At 41.9% G+C, this 22900-nt stretch overlaps 1 protein-coding gene across 1 annotated transcript in view; it reads left to right on the top strand.

Moving 5' to 3' along the window:
• DCDC1 (doublecortin domain containing 1) overlaps positions 1 to 22900 on the top strand; it is a 1639395-nt gene that overhangs the window by 1324676 nt on the left and 291819 nt on the right. Inside the window, exon 21 of the mRNA XM_086955816.1 lies at positions 20181 to 20362. Coding sequence (XP_086811942.1) covers positions 20181 to 20362 — 182 coding nt within the window. The remainder of the gene's footprint in view (positions 1 to 20180; positions 20363 to 22900) is intronic.

Raw genomic sequence — 22900 nt, 5'->3', positions numbered from 1 at the left:
GACACGTTGACTCCTCTGCAGCACTCATCACATTATAATCAGCATTATGAGTTTTGTCATCATTATCAATATTATATATATGCTTCATGCACTATGCATTATATATGTTGAACCTTTTTGATGTTTGCATACAACTCATGTTATAGCATATGGTTTCCAATTGAATTTTGCAATTTATTTTGTATACTTCAGATTGAATCAAATATGTTACAAGATGGCGACCGTTTTCAGGAAACACATCCTTGTAGTGTTCTTGTCCATCTTTCATGTCTGAGATATGTACGATGCAATCTCAGGATAATCTCTGTGTGAACAAGACTCTCAGCAGTCGAAACGCGTTACGAGATTACATCTTTTGCATTGTGACCATTGTGAGTGTGCGCTTTACTACAGTACCTTAATATATGCCTTAACCTCAGTTCCCAATGCACAGTTGCATTAGCAGATGCAATGAAAAGCAAAGCACGGACCAAAATTCGGTTCTTCTTTTAAGTATTTATTTTGCTTGTCGGCTTCATAACGTTTCGGCTCCCTTGAACCTTGCTCACATGACAGCGAGATTGTTTGAGGAGTAAGAATTTAAAGTGCCAGAGCTACAATCCAATTGGGCCACAACAAATTGACATGGTAAAAAGACTGCTAGTACATTCAATGTAAAATACACAGAATCTGTACAATAAATATAAGCAGTAAACACTAAAAATAATACAGGTGAAATACCTAGTAATTTATAAATAGCGTTAAAATAATGCCATTATTCACATATAGTCAAGGACATAAATTACATAAAATATATCATGTTATGTAAAAGTCACTCGCTGTGGACATTGTACAATATTGGGATAAATCCCCTAACCATGTTCAAAGCAGGGCCGATAGAAGAGATAAAATGAGTGAAAGTGCAGAGTGCAAAAAAGTGCAAAAATAAAAATAATATATAAATATATATATGTGTGTGTGGGTGTGTATATATATATGTGTGTGTGTATGTATATATATATATATATACATATATGAAATGAAATGAAATGAAAACAATATTTAATAAAGCGCACTGCTGCCAAGCGGCTTCCTGGCGCTGGGGGACCTGGGTCAGAACTCACAGAGGGGGACACAAGGGAACCTAAGAAGGGAAAGCCAAAGAAAAAAGAAAAGTTTTTAAGGCTTTACGGAAATGGCTAAGAATAGGAATGGAGCGAAGATGAAGTGGGAGACTATTCCAGAACTGGGGAGCCAAGACGGAAAGACGAGTGCCCCCGGATCTGGATTTGCGGAAGCGGGGAATGTGAAGAAGGGAGAGAGAGGAAGACCGGAGGGTGCGACTGGGAACATAGGAAGAAATGAGGGAAGTGATGTAAGCAGGGGCAGAGCGAGAGTGGGCACGAAAGGCAAAGCAAGCTAGTTTGAAAAGGGATCTGTAGCGGATGGGGAGCCAGTGAAGGGATTTCAAAGCCGGGGTGATGTGAGAGGATTTGGGGAGGGAGAGAATGAGACGGGCAGCTTGGTTTTGAATGGCCTGTAAACGTCGGGATTCGTGGGAGGGGATGCCCACGTACAGGCCATTGCCGTAGTCGAGGCGAGAGATGACTAAAGCCAAGACTATGGTTTTAAGCGCGTCGATGGTGAAAAAGCGAGAAATTTTCCGGATAAGACGGAGGGAAAGGAAACATGAAGACACAACAGAGCTGATCTGGCTGTGCATGGTTAAGTCAGAGCTGACTTTAATGCCAAGGGTACGAACAGAGGAAGAGGGCGTGGGGGGGGCCAAAAGAAGGGGGCCAATGTGCAGGGGACCAAGGGTTAGAAGGGCCACCCGTGAGGACAAGTTCCGTCTTATCGGGGTTGAGCTTAAGATGGTTGGCGCTCATCCACTCAGAGATAAAAATAAGGGTGGAACTGAACTTGGGAATAGAATCGGGAGAAGAAGACAGATCAAAGACAAGCTGGAGGTCATCTGTGTAATTATATACAGAGACCCCCAGCTTGAGAAGAGAAGAAACAAGGGGACAGATGTACAGATTAAAGAGGAGAGGGGAAAGAGAGGAGCCCTGAGGAACACCACAGGTGACCGGACAGGAGGGGGCAGAGAAACCAGAGAGATGAACGGCCTGATGCCTATCCTGAAGAAAGGATGCTAGCCAGGAGAAGGCCGCGCCCCGAATGCCCGCTGCGCAGACACGGTCGAGAAGAATGGAATGGTCGACCGTGTCAAACGCAGCGGACAAGTCGAGAAGCACCGAGGCTTGGGGAAGGTTAACATCTGCCTTGCCCTTGAGTTCATCCAAGACCGCGAGAACCACCGCTTCTGTAGAATGGCCAGGGCGGAAGCCCACCTGGTGGGAAGCTAAAAGGCCATTGTCCTCGATGTATGAGGAGAGGCAGGAGGTGACGTGGGTCTCTAGGATCTTACCCAGGTAGGGGAGAAGGGAAATGGGACGGAAATTAGCGGGGAGGGAAGGATCTAGACCAGGTTTTTTTAGAATAGGGAGAACAACAGCAGATTTAAAGGAAGAGGGGACAGCACCGGAGGCCAATGAGGAGTTGAGAAGAGTGAGGGGAGGACCAGGACAATTGGTGAAAAGGGTTTTGAGGATACGCGCAGGAGCGCCGTCCAAAGGAGAACCAGATTTAACTTTAGACAGGTAGTTGTGAAACAAGTCAGGGGAGATAAGGGGGAAAGTGTCGAGGGAAGAGGAAGGGGGAGTGGCAGGGCTGGTGAGGATAGGCTGAGGCACAGTAGGAATGTTAGTTTTAATTTTCGCAATCTTGTCGATAAAAAAGTTATTGAGTGAAAGACAGATATATATATTTATATATGCAAATAGACATATGTAAATATTTATATACATATAAATATATAATGTGCTTTTTATGGTAGACAATTTATAGAAGTAAACAAAAAATATAATGTAGAATATATATTTTTAGTAATTGTGTTACATTATATTACCTATTGGCAGTCAGCAGTAGGTAGTTATAGTTAGGACCTAGTTTCCATAGAAAAAGTGTTTTTGACTTGCTTAAACTTTGGCTCCATTTGACGAATCTTTACAAAAATGTCCCGAAAAAGTGTCCTTCTGATTCTAGTTGTGCATGGAAAGGTTTGGGGTGATCTGTCAAGCTGGAATTACACTTAATTTGTCAGAAAGGCCGCTCTTGGTCTAGAGAGAGCCATTTTTGTATTTGGTGTTAATCCATTCTTCTAGAGGCGTGACCTCTTCGCTAATCCTCCATATGGGACCACGCCTGGCCCAAAGAGAATTTTTTGTTAAATCTCTGCAATGAAAACCGTGACAGATTCACAAATGCACGGCAAACAAAAAGCTTGTTCTCCTGTGTTTGGTTAAAGACGTGACCCCTGGTGGGCCTGGTCCTGGGGACTTATTTAAATTTCCAATAAGGGGAGAGGGTGCGCAAGCCCCACCTCATGGCCAATCTTGGTCAAAGGAACCTCCCCCTCCCTGGGCCAGGCCGATTAAAAAAATAAGCGGAGGAGGAACATGCTGCCACCGCCTTCCCAGGCTTTATAAAAAAAAAAAAAGACCGGGGCCACACAGACTCCCCTCCATTGCCCATAAGTGCCCAGGGGACCAGCACCTCCAATGGGCCATGAATATAACAGAGGGAGGGTGGCCGCACAGACGCCCCTCTCTGGCCATGTACGGCCATGTGGAACGACCACATTCCCAGGGCTTTCTCACTTTTTCAGTAAGGTGGGCATCACTCCCCCTCTCTCAGGCCGTTTTCAGCCCAGGGACCACCCGCTACTTAGGGTAGGCCCTTGGAAATTAATGGAGAGAGGAAGAGATATTAATGGCTCCACTGGGAGCCATTAATGGCCCTGGGGACCACCACCCGCAGGGCAGGTATTTATCTCCCAAGGAACCCACTGGCAAGAGTTAGCAGCTTGCTTTCACTTGGTTGGAGCTTTGACAGCTCTCGGTAAGTGAGAGTAAACTGTAAGTCTGCTCTCAGCGGCGGGAGCAGGACAACTGCTCCTGCTCACTGGGAGCCGACTTTTCATCTGTTTTCCTGCCTGCTGGGATAGAAAAATTCCTCCCACATCCAGGGAGCAGCATTTCCTTCTGCCCCTATGTGTGGGAACAAGGCTGGCTTCTACTGGATGTGAGGGCCATTGAGGCTCTTCCTGCAGTACCCATTGAAGCATACTGGGTGTCATGTAAATGTAAATATTGTAATACTTGTATAGCGCCGAATCACCCCACATGTGGTCGCTCCGGCGCTTGTACGCATACCGTTGTGGAACCCTTCCTGGATTTTCCCTGTGAGGCACCCACTGGGCACCCCCAAGGTGCAGCCAGGCACCCTAGCGCTGTTGGGGCCGTTGTGGAGATTAAGCAAGCTATTGCCCAGAGTTGCAGAGTGGGACCCTCAATTAGAATAGGCACAGACGAGAATGATCATGTCCGAGGAAATTGAGCCCAAGACCCGCTGAGGTGGGAATTGAACCCTGGTCCAGGGCCAGACCTCTGCATCAGGGTCTGCTGCACTAACCATTGAGCCACACTTCTCTTGGCTGGACTTCAGGGCACCTAGCATAAAAAGGTCGGAACCCAGGTGATGGGTTCCCGATGACCAATATCAGCCCTGATGGGGGGGCAGGTAGCCCCCTTCCCCATTAAGTTTTGGCCAGGTCCTGGGGCTGAAGGATCCTGGGGAGGGGGCCCTAGGGCCGCCTTCCCCGTGTAGAATGTAAAAAAGAAAGAGCATGGTTCTCACTTGTAATTACCCTAAGTATGCAAATGCCCAAAGTAATCTGCAGGCTCTTCTCGTTTGGCCCCGCTCCATTTCCCTTAGTAGTATGAAAGGTCTTCCCGCCTTTTCCCATGTTGATGGACAGTTTAGCAAAAGGCCCCAAGCTCATTTCTGGCCCATTTTGGTGACACGTTCTTGATGCAGAAGAATACAAGGACATCAGCACCAAACAAAGAAGTACTTCATATAGTTAAGAGGAAGTACCCCTGTTTGGAAGAGATTGCCTCTTTGTAATTTCGTCATGTTCTCTTGATGAGGATTCATGGTATCACAGATTTGTGGATGAAGACGTTGCAGGGGCAATCACATTGCTGAAAGTGCATGCACACAAGGTCACTGGAGACATTACCTCGTGGCTTTTTACACAGCTGTAGTGTACATTATGCATTATACATTTACCTAACAAGGTAGCACTTACTAATTAACCAGTAGAAAGTACTTCAGTTGGGTAGACATTTTCTGCAAAACTGTGGACTCTTCTTGGAGAAAATTAGATTCCATTCTGACTCTGATCCTCATTTCACTTAAATGATACCCTAACGCAGAGCTTTCCAAACTGTGTGTCACGACACAGTACTGTGTCACCTGCAAGTGGTTGGTGTGTCGCAGGATGATACCGGTATTAAGGGCACTAAGCACATAACTGCTGCTAATTAAGAGGCATTCCTTTGAAAGAGTGTCTCAGAGTGTCAGCTCAGCAGCGTGCGGACTCCGAGGCACTCTGCTCTATGGGGGCCAGGCGATTCTCAACAAAGCCTCATTAACAAGTAAATAGTCTTTTAAAGACCTGCAAAGTACTCAGGTGCCCGTGAAGCTGGGGTGAGGTGACAGAGGGTGACAGACAGAGGGTGACAGGCAGAGGGAGGGAGACAGAGGGAGATAGAGGGAGGAGGCGCAGAGAGAGGGAGACAGAGAGAGGGAGAGAGGGATGGAGAGAGTGAGGGAGAGAGGGAGGGAGGCAGGGACGGAGACAGAGAGAGGGAGATAGAGAGAGGGAGACAGAGAGGGAGGGAGACAGGGAGGGAGACAGGGGCTGAGAGAGGGAGACAGAGAGGGCGACAGAGGGAGACAGAAAGAGGGAGGTAGACAGATAGAGGGAGACAGAGAGAGGGAGACAGAGAGCGGGAGACCGAGGGCGACAGACAGAGGGAGCGAGACAGACAGAGAGAGACAGGGGGAGGTAGACAGACAGAGGGAGACAGAGGGGGAGAGAGGGAGGGAGACAGAGAGAGAGAGGGAGACAGACAGAGTGAGCGTGAACCCCCCCTTGGGTGGTTCAGGCTCGCTCGCTAGCTACACACTGCCTTACTGTGTCCCAAAATGATGCATCTCCAAAAAGTGTGTCATCATCATGAAAAGTTTGGAAAGCTGTGCCCTAACGGAAAGCAATTACAAATATAAACACAGCAGGTGTCCCAGTTGAAGCTCCACTTCTGTAAAACTCAAATGAGCCTAACTTCTACGGCTTATTGAAGGCAAAACAACTGGGTTTCCTCTAGTATTCCACGTTGTAAAACAATCTGAAATCCTTATTGGGTGTGAATGCATTGTTGATCTATTAGAGTGCAATCTGGTCTGTAGTGACTGTGATTGGTTTCTTTCTTGTTTTGAGAGTACCCTTGTTTCATGGAGATTCCCCGCTTCGTAGTCTTATACTGTTCTCTAGACGAGGATTCATGTTATCACAGATTTGTTGGTCAGGACGCTCGGGGAACATTCACATTGCTTAAATTACATGCACTCAAGGCCAGTGGAGACATTTTTTAGCGTGGTCTATTTTACAGCTGTAGTGTAGAATGTCTACTAGCTAATACCCAACAAGGTAGCAATTACAAATTAACTAGTACAAAGTACTCCAGTTGACTAGACATTTTGTGCAAAACTGTGGAGTATTGTTGGATAATGAAGTGGGTGACTTTCTGTTCTGGGCCAGTCACTCACACAGCTACTGACACATTCACATAGGCTCTCATACACCCACTCACACACCCATTCAGTCACTCTCATATACACTCACAGACCCAAATATCACTCACACACCCACATACACACCCATACAGCCAGTCACACACCCAGAAAACCACTCAGATAACCACTCACATACCCACTCACATATAAATGTAGCTACTCTCACACACTCTCACAACCAGAAACCTACTCACACAGCCACTCACACACCCACACAGCCACTCACCACCTTCTTAAAGATCAATACAGGCACTCACACACCCACTAACAGATGCATACAGTCTCTCACAAACTCACTCATAGACCCATATAGCCTCTCACAAAACCAGTCACACACCGACAGGGCTACTCACATACCAGGTCACCGACCCATAAAGCTACTCATGCATCGACTCACAGACCTACAAAACCACTCACATACCCAATCACAGACCTACACAGCCACACACACACCCACTTGCTGACCTAAACAGCCAATAACACACCCACTATCAAAGGTTACAAGTTAGAGTTAGGAAATAACATTTTAAAAACCTTAGAAATTCACTAAAGAAAACAAAAATTACAGGAACATTAAAGTTAAGAAATAAGATTTAATAAACAGAAATTTACTACAAAACGAAAGGTTACAGGGATGTTATGGTTAAGAAATAACATTAGAAAACTGTAGAGGTTCACTGAAAACAACCAAAGGTAACATGGACCTTATAATTCTGAAATAGAAATAAAAAAACCTTAGAGATTCATAAAAAAAGCCAAAGGTTACAGGGACTTTATAGTTAGGTAGTAGAACATTTAAAAAACTTAGAAATTCACTGAAAAAAACAAGGGTTACAGGGCATTACCCATCAGTATATTTCCAAAGCAGCCTGAACCCCCTCGTGCGGGAGCTGATCAGTCAATGGTATGCAGCCATGCTAGGAAACTCCCAATCAGAGAATCAACTCTCTTCAATTGAAGAAGGACATTCCCCAAATACTCTGCGAGCCTCTTTACTTTTTACCCTTGCACATTGGTGAATCCTACATTTAGGCTAGTGTCTCTACCACTTATAGTGGCCCTGGGTATTTTCCTGTGTCTCATCTTTGCGGCCGTCTCTGTGGTTTTGAAGCAACCTTTGCAAAAATGCCCCACTTTCTTGTACAGCCATCCCCAAGGCCATCTACAGTCCTGATAAGACCCTAAAACTCCATGTAGGGTTGAAACGCCGTTGTCACCATTGAAGCAACCGCTGCAAACAGGCCAGCTTTCTTGTACAGCCATCTGCCAGTCATCTATAGTCCTGATTATACCCTCAAACCCCATGTAGGATTGAAACGCCATCAACACCAACTTTTGTTTTAAAACTATACACTGTGAATAATACCCAGTGCTGTGTTATGTATCGAACATAATAGACTGTCTTTTCCATTAAAAAACAATATACTGTTTGCACATTTTGTCACCTCTCCTCCTTGACTGGTTTTGGGTTTTTTCACTTGGGGCTTTCCTGACAAACTGTTTCACCACTCACCTGATTGTGAAACTCAGGGCTTTCATTTTTATGTATATTCAAATGAAATTCCATTCAGATGAATATAACATTACAATAACATACTGGAGGGTTTGCATATGCTGTGTTAAGATTCATTCATGACAGATCCCTTCCGGCTCACTAGAAATGTTTTGATTCCGATTAATTCATGACAGGAATTCTTGCCTTATTATATTATGGTTTTCAACATGAGGTTTACTCCTGCTATTCAAAGCATACCCGATTGTGTCAATTTGAAATATTGTTATCCTCTTCACTACACACTTTATCAAAAAACCTAATTGTAACAGCTTATTTCAGAATGTACATCCACTTTATCAGTCTTTGTTTTAAGTTGCAATTTCTGGTGAATACAACCAAAGCTTTTCTGTCTTTTATTTTCATAAGTGCTTCATTATGTTGCATAATATTACAATGTTTTTAGCTGTGTGATAACCTTGTAGCTTTGTCCCGTGTAAGGGATTATTACTGTTGTTTGTTTGCTTGCATTCTATTGGACTGTTTATTTCAGAACCTCTTCTTTGGGCATGTAATGTATTTCTTATTTGCTTTATTACTGTTTTGTGATATCCTGTTTTGAGGAAATGTACATTTCTTCTCCTTCTTCTCAGAATTAATCAATTTCAGTTGTCAAAATTGACTGCATGCAAGTTCTAAAATAATATTCTGGTATGAAAACTATTTCGCTGTAAAATGTTTTTTCAATCGTTTTTGAGTGAAGTTTTGTAATGAATTTCATTCCACTCCAAATGATCGTATTGTCTGTAAAATTGATCTCTGGATCTCCTGTTTGTAGAGGAAAAAGGAATTCTGCAAAGTGTTGTTGTTTCTCTGTGAAAAATCTCCATAATCCAAAGACATCATAATTGTAGCACTAAATTGGCAAGTGATTTCTTCAGTTATTGTTTCCTGTTAGAAATTGAGTTGTTGGTTCACTGAGATGTGAGCCCTGGATAAGCAACAGCCACAATCCGTTGCAGGGTGAACCACAAAAAGTCAAAAAATTAACCTGAGCTTAACCCTGGGTGGCTTGGCACAAAAAGCAATCAGGCTTAACTTAGAAGCAATGTGTGAAATATTTATGCAGCACTCAAACAGTAACAAAGTGAAAACACAACATAAAAAAAAATTCAAACCAATTTATAGAGTATATTTTAATAAATTATTTGACACCAAAATGATACCAATCTAATCAGTAGACCAAAGTTTTGAATTTTTAAAGATTTTAGCTGCCCCAAAAAGTACCAAAAAGCACAATGCATCAACTATGGATATCTGACCGTGCTGGACTGTGTCAAAGTCACAAATTCAGGCCGACCACGATGGGTCACAATTTGACTATAGTCATCAAGTTTGGCCAGCTGTAGTGTTACATTCTCAAATCTGTTCCAAGAATCCTGTTCGTGATGGAGGGGGCTGCGAGGAACAGGGAGACCATCATGGGAAGCTGCTAATGTAGCGCAAAGGGTAGGACAGGCATCACAGATGGGTGCTGGAGCTTCGCATTGGTGGGCCGCGCAAGCAGTCGATGTTTTAGTGCAAAGGGTCGGGCTGACAGAGCTGCGCTTTAAATTGCTGGGTGAGCAACAGATAAAATAAACAGCTTAGCTGACCCAGTCCTTGTGAAAAGTGCCTCAAACCCAAAACTATGAATTAACCGTCACCCACAACCCCGTTACATACCATACCCATACCTTCACCCAATATCCTGTACTGCTTGTGAAATTAAACCACCCTGCTCCACCAATACCTTGATACATAATGCCACCCATTTCGCCAAAGACTTGTATCTCCAGTCATCATCCTCACTTGTTCCCTTTTCCCCCATCTGCACCTGACAGAAATGCCAACACATCCTGACTGACACGGCAGATCGTTGACTGCAGGCCCTTACCATAGAGGCCGCTGTGGCATGCTTATTTTTCACTTTCTCAGGACAATTGGATCCTATCCATTGATGAACATCGTTCTTTGGTTACACGACTACCGCCCTGACAAAGTTCATCATATGAACGAAACGCGTTGGCTGATGTTTGTTTGCATCTTTGTATATATTTAAATAAAGTTGATACCTATGAAGAAACTGATTATTCTTCCCTATTAGACATTACTTCATCTGGGGAGTGCACCGCTCCATTGCTTTTTATAGGTATAAACCAATTTGTCCTTATATAGGCATAGAAATCATAACCATATTTAGACATAGCTCATGCAGTCCAAATACGGCATGGCTACTTCCACTAGTTCCAAAAATCCACAACGATTTCTTGGAAAACTCGGCTTCAGCAGTTAGGGACTTCCCCTTGCTTTAATATTGATTTGTCCAAGAACTCATGGAGTTTTCAAAGAACTGAGACTATTTGATGACGTTATTATGTCCACCTTTACGTCAAACTCGGCACCTTCAAGGTATAAATATGCCCACACTTGCCCAAGCAAACACACAGTGGTTTGGAGCAGTTCAACTATCTAATTGCCTGATGCATCTCGCTACAGCAAGTGCCGAAGGAAGCCGACTGTCCAGCAGACACACTGAGAGAGACGCTGTCTTTTCTCCTGCCAAGAAATCCAGCTCCAGTGTTTCCAAGCTCCCCTTGCGGGGTGTTGGGAAATCGAATCCTGAGACTGACCTCCTTCATTCTAAAACCAAGGTACGGAGCTGATTAGACCCTAAGAGAAATCTTGCATAGATTCTTGGCAAAAGAAAACTAAACTTATGCTACACCACACTTACTTCTTCCCTCATACTAGACTTAGGTTTGGTACATCGGGGTAGGCACATTTTAGAAGCACCAGTTGAGTACTTTTAGTCTTTATTTATTTATTTTGTATTTTATGGCTTAGAAACCATACCATGCTTTTACAGTATTATTTTATAATACTCTTCTTGCTGTATGCAATATACTTTAAAGCCAGTATGACGATTGTAGCAGTTCATTTCTCCTGCATGAGAAAGAAGACTGTTCAATAAATACTTTTATTGAAAACGCCCGTCTCTCTATTTCTCTGCACCTCTGATGAAACGAAGCATGCACAAATGACTGAGTAAAATATCTATCTATTGTTTCCACGACTCCGAAGATCACTTTTATCTTGGGTAAACAAAGTTGTCATGTTTATGCGGTTGTCAGAAACTAATCCCTTCTTGTGAATTCGAGAAAGTTTCTAGTGACCTCTGAGCTAACTGGCACTCACAATTAAGTCTAATATATTCGATAGAGACCAAGTAGACATAAGTTCTGCGTCACATCTATAGGATATATTATTCCAATGCGCAGAGCCTATTGGGAACATAGGAACTACACTACACCCAGATCTCTGTACTGGGGTGAATGTTCTGTATTCTGACCATCAATCGTTCTATTTGCTTTTGTCACCCAGAGTGGGACGGGTATGCCCATATGTGGGTCCTGTGCTCTGCATGCCACTGGAGTCAAGCTATACTAACTGATATGGGGTGAAACCCCGAAACCGGTCCTCGGATGCTTGTATCCAGTCCAGGGAGGACCTGGCTTGGCAGTTTGGCTGGACTGTTCCCACTGGGCGCAGGGTCAAGACTGATTTGCATATGTCTAGGTTCAAACTGGAATGGCATGGGGAGCAAGAAAACAATGGATTTAGCCCAGATCTCTGTACTAGGGTGAATATATGACATTGTTCTGCATTCTGTCTATCATTTGTACTTTTTGCGCAGGCCCACAGGTAACATTTAATTTACAGGCCCTGGGTATATGGTATATCATTCTACCAGGGACTTACAAGTGATTTACATATGCCAAATGGGTATATGTCAATTTCACCATTGTTTAGCGAGCGAACACAAGCACTTTGGCACTCACTGGTTGGCAATGTTGAAGGTCACAGAGTCCTAAGGCCAATGAAAACAAATTCAGCAAGCGGTGGAGGGAAAAAGACAAAAGGTTTTGGGGTGACCCTGCAGACAGGGCAAAGTCCAACATTTCCAATAGTAATTCTTGTTCAGTCTTGTTCATGTATTGGTAGAGGTCAGTGCCATATTACTGTCAATTGAAATTTCAATGGTTTAAATTGTAACAGTCGCCAAAATGAAAATATAAGAGAATTAGGGGCTAGATGTACTAACATTGGGAATACCTATTTCCTAATTGCGATTCTCTGGAATTGCAATTAGAAAATCAGTATTCCTAATGTACGAGACTCTTTCGAGTTTTATTAGCGATTCCTAGTGGGTCGCAAATAGATCTACTTCATACATATTAATGAGGTAGGTTGCAAATTGCGACCCATTAGGAATCACAGCCATCTCAGGAATAGTGACCTGCTAAAGTTAGCAGACCACCATGTCTTTGATTGCTTTTTTTAATAAAGCAATCTTTTTTTTTTAACGGAGCCTGTTTCCTCACAGGAAAATGGATGCATTTAAATGAAATAATGAGACTTTATAGTTTCCTATTTTGTAAGAGTAGGCAGTGGTCCATGGGACCAATGCGTGTTCTTAAATATTATTTTTATTTATATTCTCCAAGAGGAAAGGTTCCCTTAGGGATTCCTTCCCCTTTGCAAATGAGTTACCACCAGTTTTAAACCGGTGGTAAAGTATTACAGTTTTACAACTAGAATTTGGTCTTGAAACAGTAATACATATCATATCCATTTGGTATTTAGAAAGGACGCCCTAAACACGTACCTGGTACATACTGAATCGCAAATACAAAATGCGATTCGGTAACAAGTTACTGAATTGCATTTCGCAGTTGGTACATTTGAAAAATCATTTTTGGGTACATTTGTAAAGCATCTGTGAATTGGGCTTTTTGTGACCAGAAAAATGCTTTGTACATCTGGCCCCAGACGTATTAGTTTCACTAAGAAGATTTGATTACCTTCAAGGATATCATTTGTTAATATGATTTCTCCAGTGGCTCCCATGCTTTTCCATCACATATTTTTCAGTACAAATTAACAACTTTGCTATGGAATATGATTTCAGTACTTTCCAGCGTGATGTCCTCCAGGTGAGGGTTTGTCAAATGTTTCTGAATTTTTCTAGACACTATTATATTATTTTTGTTTAACATAGCTCTTTTCTACTTCAGCTGCCATGGATGCTCAATTGCTTCCTTTAGAAATGTATTGATTTCTTTTTGTATTTCTAATTTCAGATATGTGATTAGTTTAAGATATTGTTGATATGCATCTCTACTTTTTTGCCATTCTGTATTTTTTCCATAATAATTGTTTGTTTTTAGATGTGAATTCACTTGTTTTTTGTAAACATGATTCTGGTTGATTAAGGAAGAATACCTTCCAAGGTAATATTCTAGCATAAATAGATGTTTGCACCTTACTTCGCAATTTGGTTGAATCTCAAGCTAGTGAAAATGTGAATGTTTTTTTGTAGAGATTTTATAACCTTATGTGATATATTAGTAGCAGATAAGTTAGCCACAAATATGTTTTGCTTTGTCTGGTATTCCTCAGAAATGTAGTAGTTGTCTTGTATCTGTTCCTCCTCCAGGTCTATCTGTAGGAACTTTATCTAAAAAGACACATTCTTAGTACTAGGCCTTTTATTAGGATCTATTTTTTAGTTCTTCTGTATAATCTTAGGGCCCGATTACGAGTCCGGCGGTCCAAGGACTGCCAGACTCGCTGTGGTGTGGTGGTGGCGGTTTTGCGACATTATGACCCTAGCTGTCTGCTATATTATGACCCTATTGGTTGTGCTACGTTTGGAGTGCTGACTCTGCCAGGGAACCGCCGTTCGCTGGTGCAGTGATCCAGAGGTATCAATATGCTTGGCGGGAATGGCGCTCTCCTGCCAAGCATATTAAAACTTTCATCACCGCCACTAATGTCATAGCATTATTTCCTCCATGAAAACAGTGGCGGTGAGGAAAGAAAGGGGGGCCTGCAGGGCCCCCATGTGCCTCACACCTTGTGGATGCACACAGGTGGGCAAGGCATGGACTCTTCAGTCCATGCCATGTTGGAACTTCCTTTGATGTTCTGCATTGCAGTGCCTCTTTTATATGCTCCACCGTGGTAACGGCAAAGCAAATGCCCGCCAATGACAAATAATGTCATTATAGGGTGGGCGGTTGTCACAAGGGTTTAGCGGTGCAGCGGTCCCACCGCCGCACCATCAAACTCGTAATCTGGCCCTATGTCTTTCGCTCTGAATCCGTAAATCAGTATGTTTGTGAATGCTAAAACCATTTTTCCAATGCACTAAATACTCTTAGCGATTCAGAAAATAGTTTTTGAATTGATAAGTGTTACGAAATGTATAACAATTCAGTATTTGGAAGGGGCATGTTGTAGATATGTCTGCTATGTATCAATGTTTTGTGACTGAACTCTGGTCACAAAACATTGATATTTTACTGACACCTCAAAGGACGGGTTAGCACATTTGCAAAAAGGTAGAGGTCTCCGTGGGATCCCTTCCACTTCGTAGCTATATAAAAAAAATTGTTAAAGTGAAGGCAGTGGTCTATGGTACCACTACCTCCTCTTAAACAAACAAAAAAAGAAAGTTGGTTTTCTTGTTGTACTCAGTCCTGTTTCCTTTAAAAAAAATGGACTGTATTTAAAAAAAATGTTTGCTTTATTAAAAAAAGAATCACAGACTTGGTGGTCTGCTTAGACCAGCAGACCACCAGTCCTGTGATTGCCTCCTACCATAGTGGGTCCCAATTTGCAAACACTTCATTAATATTCATGATGTAAGTCAAATTGTGATGCACCACAGTTTGGTATATTGAAAACCAACATATTAGCAAATACTTTAATTAAAAAAAATAGTTACCACAATGGTCACAAAAGTTCTGGTTGCAAATTGCTACTAGCATTTTGCAACCAGTGTTAGTACATGTGGCCCATGGTTCACTGACAAGTTATTCATCTTGAGAAAACAAGTCAAGAAATTAGAGAGCACCTGGTGTGTCAAGAAAATATCCAGCTCCCTATCATGTGTTAAAATCAAATTTGATCAAAATAATTGACCAATTGAACAGAGCTGGAAAATTATTTGAATAGGTAACAATAACTGTTATATCCAAAATTGTCATGACTGTAATTAATTCTTATACTTTTTTCACCTATAAAATCTCAATTATTAGGTATTTAGTATTAGCTATAGAAAATCCTCTGCAATAAATTCTTCGTGCACCACTTTCTACCAAGACCTGGCCTCAATTCTACTTAGTATCTGAAAGCACCAATGGTGATATATAAAACCATTATGTCATCTTGATGATTTAGATCCTAAACACCAGACTGGCCACTTCTTCTTATGTTCCAATTTTCGTGATCAACTGATCAATGCCTTTCTAAGAGAGAGAATCTTTCCAAACTTACTTAATCATAAAACCCCTAAGAAACCAAAGCCAAACAGACACATCTCTCACTTTTTCATCCATTAACAAACAATTCAGCTAAATAGACACTTAAATGATAACAGTCTCCATGACTCTTATCAATCTGGATTCTGAAGTGGATACAGCACTGACATCGTCATCTTCAAAATTCTTGACAACACTAGCTGCATATTGGAGGACGGTCATGCCTGCTAGCTGATCCTTCCAAATCAATCTACAAGTATCATCACAAGGTCTTACAGACATTAGACCACTGTATTTGCTTTAAAGGTCAAGTGTAGAACTGGATCAGCTCCTTCCTAACCAACAAAATGGTCATAATTGAGAACAGTGCTTTAAAAGTTACGAAAATGTTCTGTGGTTTCCCTCAAGGTTCACTTTTATTCTTGATGCTCTTCAGTGTGTATGTGGAACTATTGAGGCTCATAATTAACAAATAATTCAGCTAAATAGACACATAAATGACAACAATCTCCTTGACTCTTATCAATCTGGATTCTGAAGTGGATACAGCACTTTTATTGTCATCTTCAAAATTCTTGACAAAACTAGCTGCATATTGGAGGACGATCATGCCTGCTTGCTGATCCTTCCAAATCAATATACAAGGATCATCACAAGGTCTTACAGACATTAGACCACTGTATTTGCTTTAAAGGTCAAGTGTAGAACTGGATCAGCTCCTTCCTAACCGACAAAATGGTCATAATTGAGAACTGTGCTTTAAAAATTACGCAAATGTTCTGTGGTTTCCCTCAAGGTTCACTTTTATCCTTGGTGCTCTTCAGCGCGTATGTGGAACTATTGAGGCTTATAATTAACAAGCTTGGGGGGAAAATCCACAGATATGCTGATGATACCCTGACTTACAGGAAGATTTCAACTGCAAACAGCAAGATAGTTTGGCTACAGAAAGTTCCTGTTGATCCTTCTGTTACCATTCATGTTACTCTCACGTTTCCTATTTATTCTTTCACTTTAAGGATTTTATATTGTAGTCTATTATGGTTGACTGTTTCTGATTATCTTTTTATGTTAGTTACTCAATTATATGTAAGTTGAAGCCTTGGCTTTCATTCTGTATGCACAGTACACTTAATACCCAGCGTGGAGTGCACCTACTAAGAATACATAAATAAAATAAATATCTCCTGGCTCATGATGTCAGCATTCATAGTAAATCTAAAAGCAATGACTTTCCTGTCTGGTGAATGAGATAATTTAATAATACTGTTGTTCACAGACACTTATGGATATGCAAATAGGTCTTTCAAACAAAAGAGATATTAAACACCTGCTTAAATGTGACTGCTTCAAATATCTGGGGCTCTTAATGTGTTATTGACAGTAATGGCCTGCCTGTACCCTTCCCTAAAACTTACAAAATTAGTTTCTATTTCCAGGGACATATATTTTGCCCATAATTTTTGTTGTTATGTAACACCAAAATTCATATATTTCAGATCTTCTTTGAACCCCTAGTTATTATCCTTTTAACTTTTGCACTTTTTAAATTTTTATGGCACAATTACATCCACGAAAGTTAGACCTGAATACTCACTAGTTGCAGAGGAGCTACCTTTTAAAACAACAACATAATGACCTGAACGGTTAAGAGATGCCATCCAGATATAAAAGAGTAGGGTGTTGTTTTAAAAAATCCCCAATCTCATATATTCCTGTTGACATGACTACTAAACACACTAAAATATGTACTCTAAAATGATCTAAAGGGTCACCAAATTACAGATCACAATAACCCGTAATCATCACACACTACCAGACAGCAACACAACCAGACTCAACAATTGAGCAAATTCAATTTCAAAGTTACCAACATGCCGAGGTAGAGGAGAAATTACCAAAATAATGTTTATATGATTGAAATGATGTTTGGCCATAAAGCCTATAAAGAAAATATTAAAATGCATAATGTTATGCACAATCATTGCTACCCGCTAACTATTATTAATCAATACTAATTAAACTTCAGTCAGATGCTTCATCAATGATCTAATTTTATAAGAACCCAAAGCATTGTTTGCAAATCCATTAACCTAGCACAGGAATGGTTGAAACACTGGAAACCCTCTTCCATTTCTCAGAGTATCAGATCACTCCAGCCACATCCAGATTTTGTAGCTGGAGCACTTGGTATGTAGATGTATAAAACTGCATGTGCCAATTAGTTACCCAGCGGAGATCATTGGATTTCCTTACTGTGATGATCAATCAGGTTTCTCTGTCGTTCTAATCTGGTAATTATTATTACCAGAGTCCTGCACATGATCCCATGAAGCCTTGTTGGATCAAGGTTAGTATGAGCAAATGTTGCAACCATCGTGCCTTGGCCACCTGGATGTCCGAGAACCTTGCATGGTTCCATGTTTCCTAAGTCTCAGGAAACATTGCATCAAGCCCAGAGCTGTGGGTGGTGAGTTTCACACTCCTAGTATTCTGTTCCCTCATGCTACTGGTTCCTAGCTGTTGGTCCTTGGTCTATCAGCTCCAAACCTGCAATGACCTGCCTGAGGTCTTATAGTTTCTTTTTAAGGCTGCTCTGCAGCTAGTCCAGGTCAGGTTTTTGTTCCTGCTTCCTTACCTCGTTCTTCATGGTTGTTACTTCCTTTATTCCTTTCTAGTTTCCCCAATCCTGTGTTTCCTGTCATGCAATGGTTGATGTAATTCCCTTTTCCTCTTCTTTTACAATATAAAGTCTTCAGTCTGTTTGCAGGGTATGTTTCAACAAAGCCATGTTCTTTTGCTTATTTCCTTGCTCTCTCCACTTACTGATCCTAACTACTCACTCATGAAGAATTCCTTTATTGGATTCCTCATTCCTGGTTTTCTTAAATGCTCTGAAGTTGTCATCCAACAATGAGGTTTTTTTACTCCTTTTTTCTCCTGAGAGGGTGGCCGTTTCTCAAGGGCATTTTTCTAAGGCATATTTTCGTGTGTGGTGACATTGTGGCTACCAGAAACAGTCACCCAAACATTGGACAGTGGAAGACTCAAACCCGATTATGGATAAGCCTCCAGAACGGAATGATTTATTCATATGGGGTTGAACCCTCTAAATGAGAACACTTGACAACACGTTCTTTAGGAGCACATGAAAATTCTTTCTTTTTCCGGCTCCTCAATGCAGACAGTAACCTTTTGAAATCCACTGCGACACATCCCCAACACTATTCAATTTTTTTAGGGCCATCATCAATATTTGGTACTCCCCTACTAGTGACCAGTTCAAATAAAGGGTACCTGCCTGGAACAGACTAAGGGGGAGCTCTTGGAAGTAGTTATCTCATTATAGCAAACCATGCAAGTTGAATATCAAAACATGCTGGGCTTAGTTACGGACTGGTATTTGAATGTTGTGTAAACCATGCAGCAAATGTCAGCTGCTGGGTAATTATTAAAAAAGATCATATTAAGCTAATGTTTTGTTTCTCACCACTGCATTTGTGAGTTGAAAAGAAAAAACTCAGGTACTTCACAGTATGAGCTGATGTAGGTAGGATGATGGGAGAATTTGGCCAAAAAAAAAGGAATAGTAATCTGTTGCCTAACCTCAATCGGGAAGATCTCAGTTTGGAATCCTTTAAAGCTTAGGAGTCCCTCTTTGCTATTCTCCATCCTTTTGCCTGGAATTTCAGCCATACGTTTGATGGATTTTCCCCTCAATTTCTGCAAGGGGATAGATCTAGCTTATGATCTAGTGCTTGTTTTATTTCTTCATAAACCAAACTGAGCCATGTGTTAGCCTGTGCATGTTTGTGTTTTGCAGGTATTACCCACTTGAAATCCACTTAAAGCAAAACAATTCTAAATCTGTATGGGTTAGTACATCCTTATAAAACTGTGAAACATATGGTGTTCATTGTTTACACAAGACTAGGATAGAAATGTGCACAGAATGGGGGTCATTACCCACCGCAAAATTAGGATGGTGGTGGGTATTGCGGCGGATGGAAAGTCCGTCCGGCGCTTTTTCGCCGGAGGCAATCGCACCGATTGCCTGGTGGACGGAACATGGCCACTAATATGGTGGCGGTGCCTAGCAGGCACCATCCGCCATATTAGGATGTGGGTTTGCAGAGGCCTTTTCATGGTGACATGGCCGTCATGGAAAGGCTGGTGGGGATTTGGTTTGGGGGCCAATTGTGGCCCCCATTGTAGGGGGGAGGTGTTGCTGCATGGGGGGTAGCATGCATTTCCATGCACCAAGTGCAGGCACCACGTGGTGCCTGCCACGTGGTGCAGGGAAACTTGGTGCAACCACCTTTAACATTGCGGACAGTGCTGTAGCCTGCATTACCGTCCACAATGTTAAAGGCCCACGATGCGCCCGCCAATATGGTGGGCGCATCCTAATCACAGTGGTGGGACCACCTCATGTCTAGCGGGCGGTCCCAGCACCTCTAGGGTGGCGTTCAGACTGATGTCCGCCCGCCATGGTAATGATCCTCTCTATTCTTTTAAGATCCTATTTTACAATGAAATATAATAAAGTCATGTAATTGTGTTTTTTTTTCATCAAGGAGTTTAAGTGGCCAATTCAAGGATTACTGATTCCAAACAGTCCGTCGATGAGGAAGCCATCTTGCAAGACATCAGATTCGCACACACCTGCACGACTCAAAGTCTTAAGAAATGGTGACTGTGGTGAAATTCAGCCGTACACCATTGTTGGACCTAATATTACAAACATGCTGAAAAAACAGTAAGCCTATACCACTTAATTTTCTTTGGGATTATTTATTTGTACTTAGTACCTTAACATAGGTTAATACTCCACAGCATTCTACGTGTGAAGAGTAAAAATTGAATAAGCATTAAGGGCCAGATGCAGGTGGCTAAATACCGGTCGGTAACGCCAAAATATTTTACATTTCTGAGTTAACGACCGGTATTTAGCCATGTGCGAAGTAGGTGACTTTAAACCTACATGCAAAATAAGGAATTGCAAAATAGCGATTCCTTATTTTGTTCTTGCATTTAAGGAATCTGAAATACCGATTCCTTAAATGCAATCTACATAGCACAAAAAACAGTGCACCTCAGCCTTAAGGAATCGCTATTTACCACCAACTTCAAGTTGGTGGTAAGTAGCAATTTCCCTACAAAAAGCACTTTTTTTTGCTTTTTTTATGTGCTATGTGGCACACATCCATGCCCGTAGGGCATGTATGTGCGCCACATGTGCACACATGCACATTTCAGGGGTGCAACAGACTGTCCTTTGGACACCCTGGCAACCTTGAAATACCTCCCGCTAATAATGATTCGGTAATACCGAATCGCTAATAGTGAATCTCTTGCCATTCATTCCTATGGGCCTCCTAGCCCAGAGTAATGAATGGCTAGGTATTCCTTAATAATGAATCGAAATTACCGATTCGTTATTAAGGAATGTTAAGGAATCGCTAATATTGTAGCAATTCCTACCTACATTCCATTTAGCGAGTCCTTAATAGCGATTCGGTAATAATCGCTATTAAGGACTCGCTAAATGGAAGTTACCTACATCTGGCGCTAAGTGGCATATGTACAAGAAAATGGTGCAGCGTGATGGTAAATTTTGCATCGCTGCGTCATGTCAAAAACACAGGGATACGACGAATAACAACAATATGGGGCACCTGCGTGTTTTCCATTGCGCTGGTGCTACAAATAGCTGCCTGCTGCCAACACAGACACCTTTGCGCCATAGTGCAAGGATGCCTGCATTGCAGGAAATGATTTTTTATGTGCAGGAAGATGTCCCTTCCTGTACATAAACAATAATGGTGATTTGCTACTTCTATGAATCCTGCATTCTGTAGCACATAGAGAAGTAGCAAATCGCCATTAATTATGGATTGTTTATTTGCAGGAAGGGACACCTTCCGGCACATGAACAAGTGTTTTGCTCTTTCTATGTGTGCTTAAAGGCTAGAAATATGTTGAGGTCAATAAGCTTTTGCCATTAAGAGAACTTATTATCATCCAGGTAGCAACAGATTGAGGTGTAGACTGAAAGAGATGAGCCACAAAAACGGCCTTCAACCGACCCAACTGAACACCTCTTTTTATACCAATGTGTGAGGAGTGAGTGCAAGACTATAACCGCGGCAGCAATTCCGCTACGTTGCAGTTGTTCAGCGCAGTGGGTGGGGCCACGTCTGCCAACGGACGTGCGCAGCACTACGAAGGTAGTACGTGCGACGACCGTTAGCCGACAGAAGCACAAAGGGGTTAATAAGAAATAAAACCAAACATATAGAGGGTGAACTGGTGTAATCAAATGTCGTGCAACAAAAAATACTCCAAAGGCACCCTACTAAAGGAACAGATAGTTCAATGTAGGTTGCGCACATAGGAAAAGAAGGAGACCTATGTATGAGGTGGGATTAAACACTAACTAACTAGGGATGTGTTTGATATGCTAACCATATCTATATGTATGGAGGGGGGGCAACACTAATTGTTTTTAGTTACCCTCACACACCCTAGTGGTGTCATGCTTCATCATTGGGTCACCCCGACTCCTACAGGTCGGGGTGGGCTCAACCACAGTGTTGGGAAGCTCTTATGATAATGAAGGCATAGGGGTGTATATATAAAATACCTCAATCAGACCCCTGGTATCCCTTTATTCATGGGTCTGGTTGGGTTGTTAAAAAAGAATAAAAGTAGGGTCTATTAGGATTTTTATGGTCCTATGACCCTAGTGAAGTGCCGACTTGTTTCAGTCCTTGTGAGGCCTTAAAGGTCCCGGACTTTCTTCAGGGCAAGATTCAGAAACCCCCTTATGTGTGGGGATGCTAAAGAGGGGGAATTCCCTACTCTATTAACGTGGCGAGGGAAGAGTAGCTTCTCCTCGTGTTTGTGTAGTACTGTTAGTAAGAAATGCCAGGCTCCATCTGTGGAAGAATGTAGCATATGAAATCTTATCAGAAACAGATATTATCCGTATACTTGTGTAAAATCCCTGTGTATGGCATGCTGAATTCTCAGTGAACATGCTCGATGCTCGATTGGTGGAGAACACGAATGCTCTCATTCTATGTCACTCAATATAGTATATAGTGGCATTCTCATTATGTGACACCCAATAGTTAGTGTCAAAACATCACATTTACAGAGGTCCTTTGTTTTGCAGTAATCATATTTGATACCGGAAGGGTATTTATTTATTGTATCGATCTCAGGAGGATCAAAGGCTGGTGGGTCCCGGTAGATTCAAACTAGGACCCATTCGGTGAAATACAGTAGTAGT

Source organism: Lissotriton vulgaris, chromosome 2_1 (assembly GCF_964263255.1).
Source record: "Lissotriton vulgaris chromosome 2_1, aLisVul1.2, whole genome shotgun sequence".
Taxonomy (NCBI): domain Eukaryota; kingdom Metazoa; phylum Chordata; class Amphibia; order Caudata; family Salamandridae; genus Lissotriton; species Lissotriton vulgaris.
The sequence above is the reverse complement of the archived record's forward strand: the minus strand, read 5'-3'. Positions and strand labels throughout refer to the sequence as shown.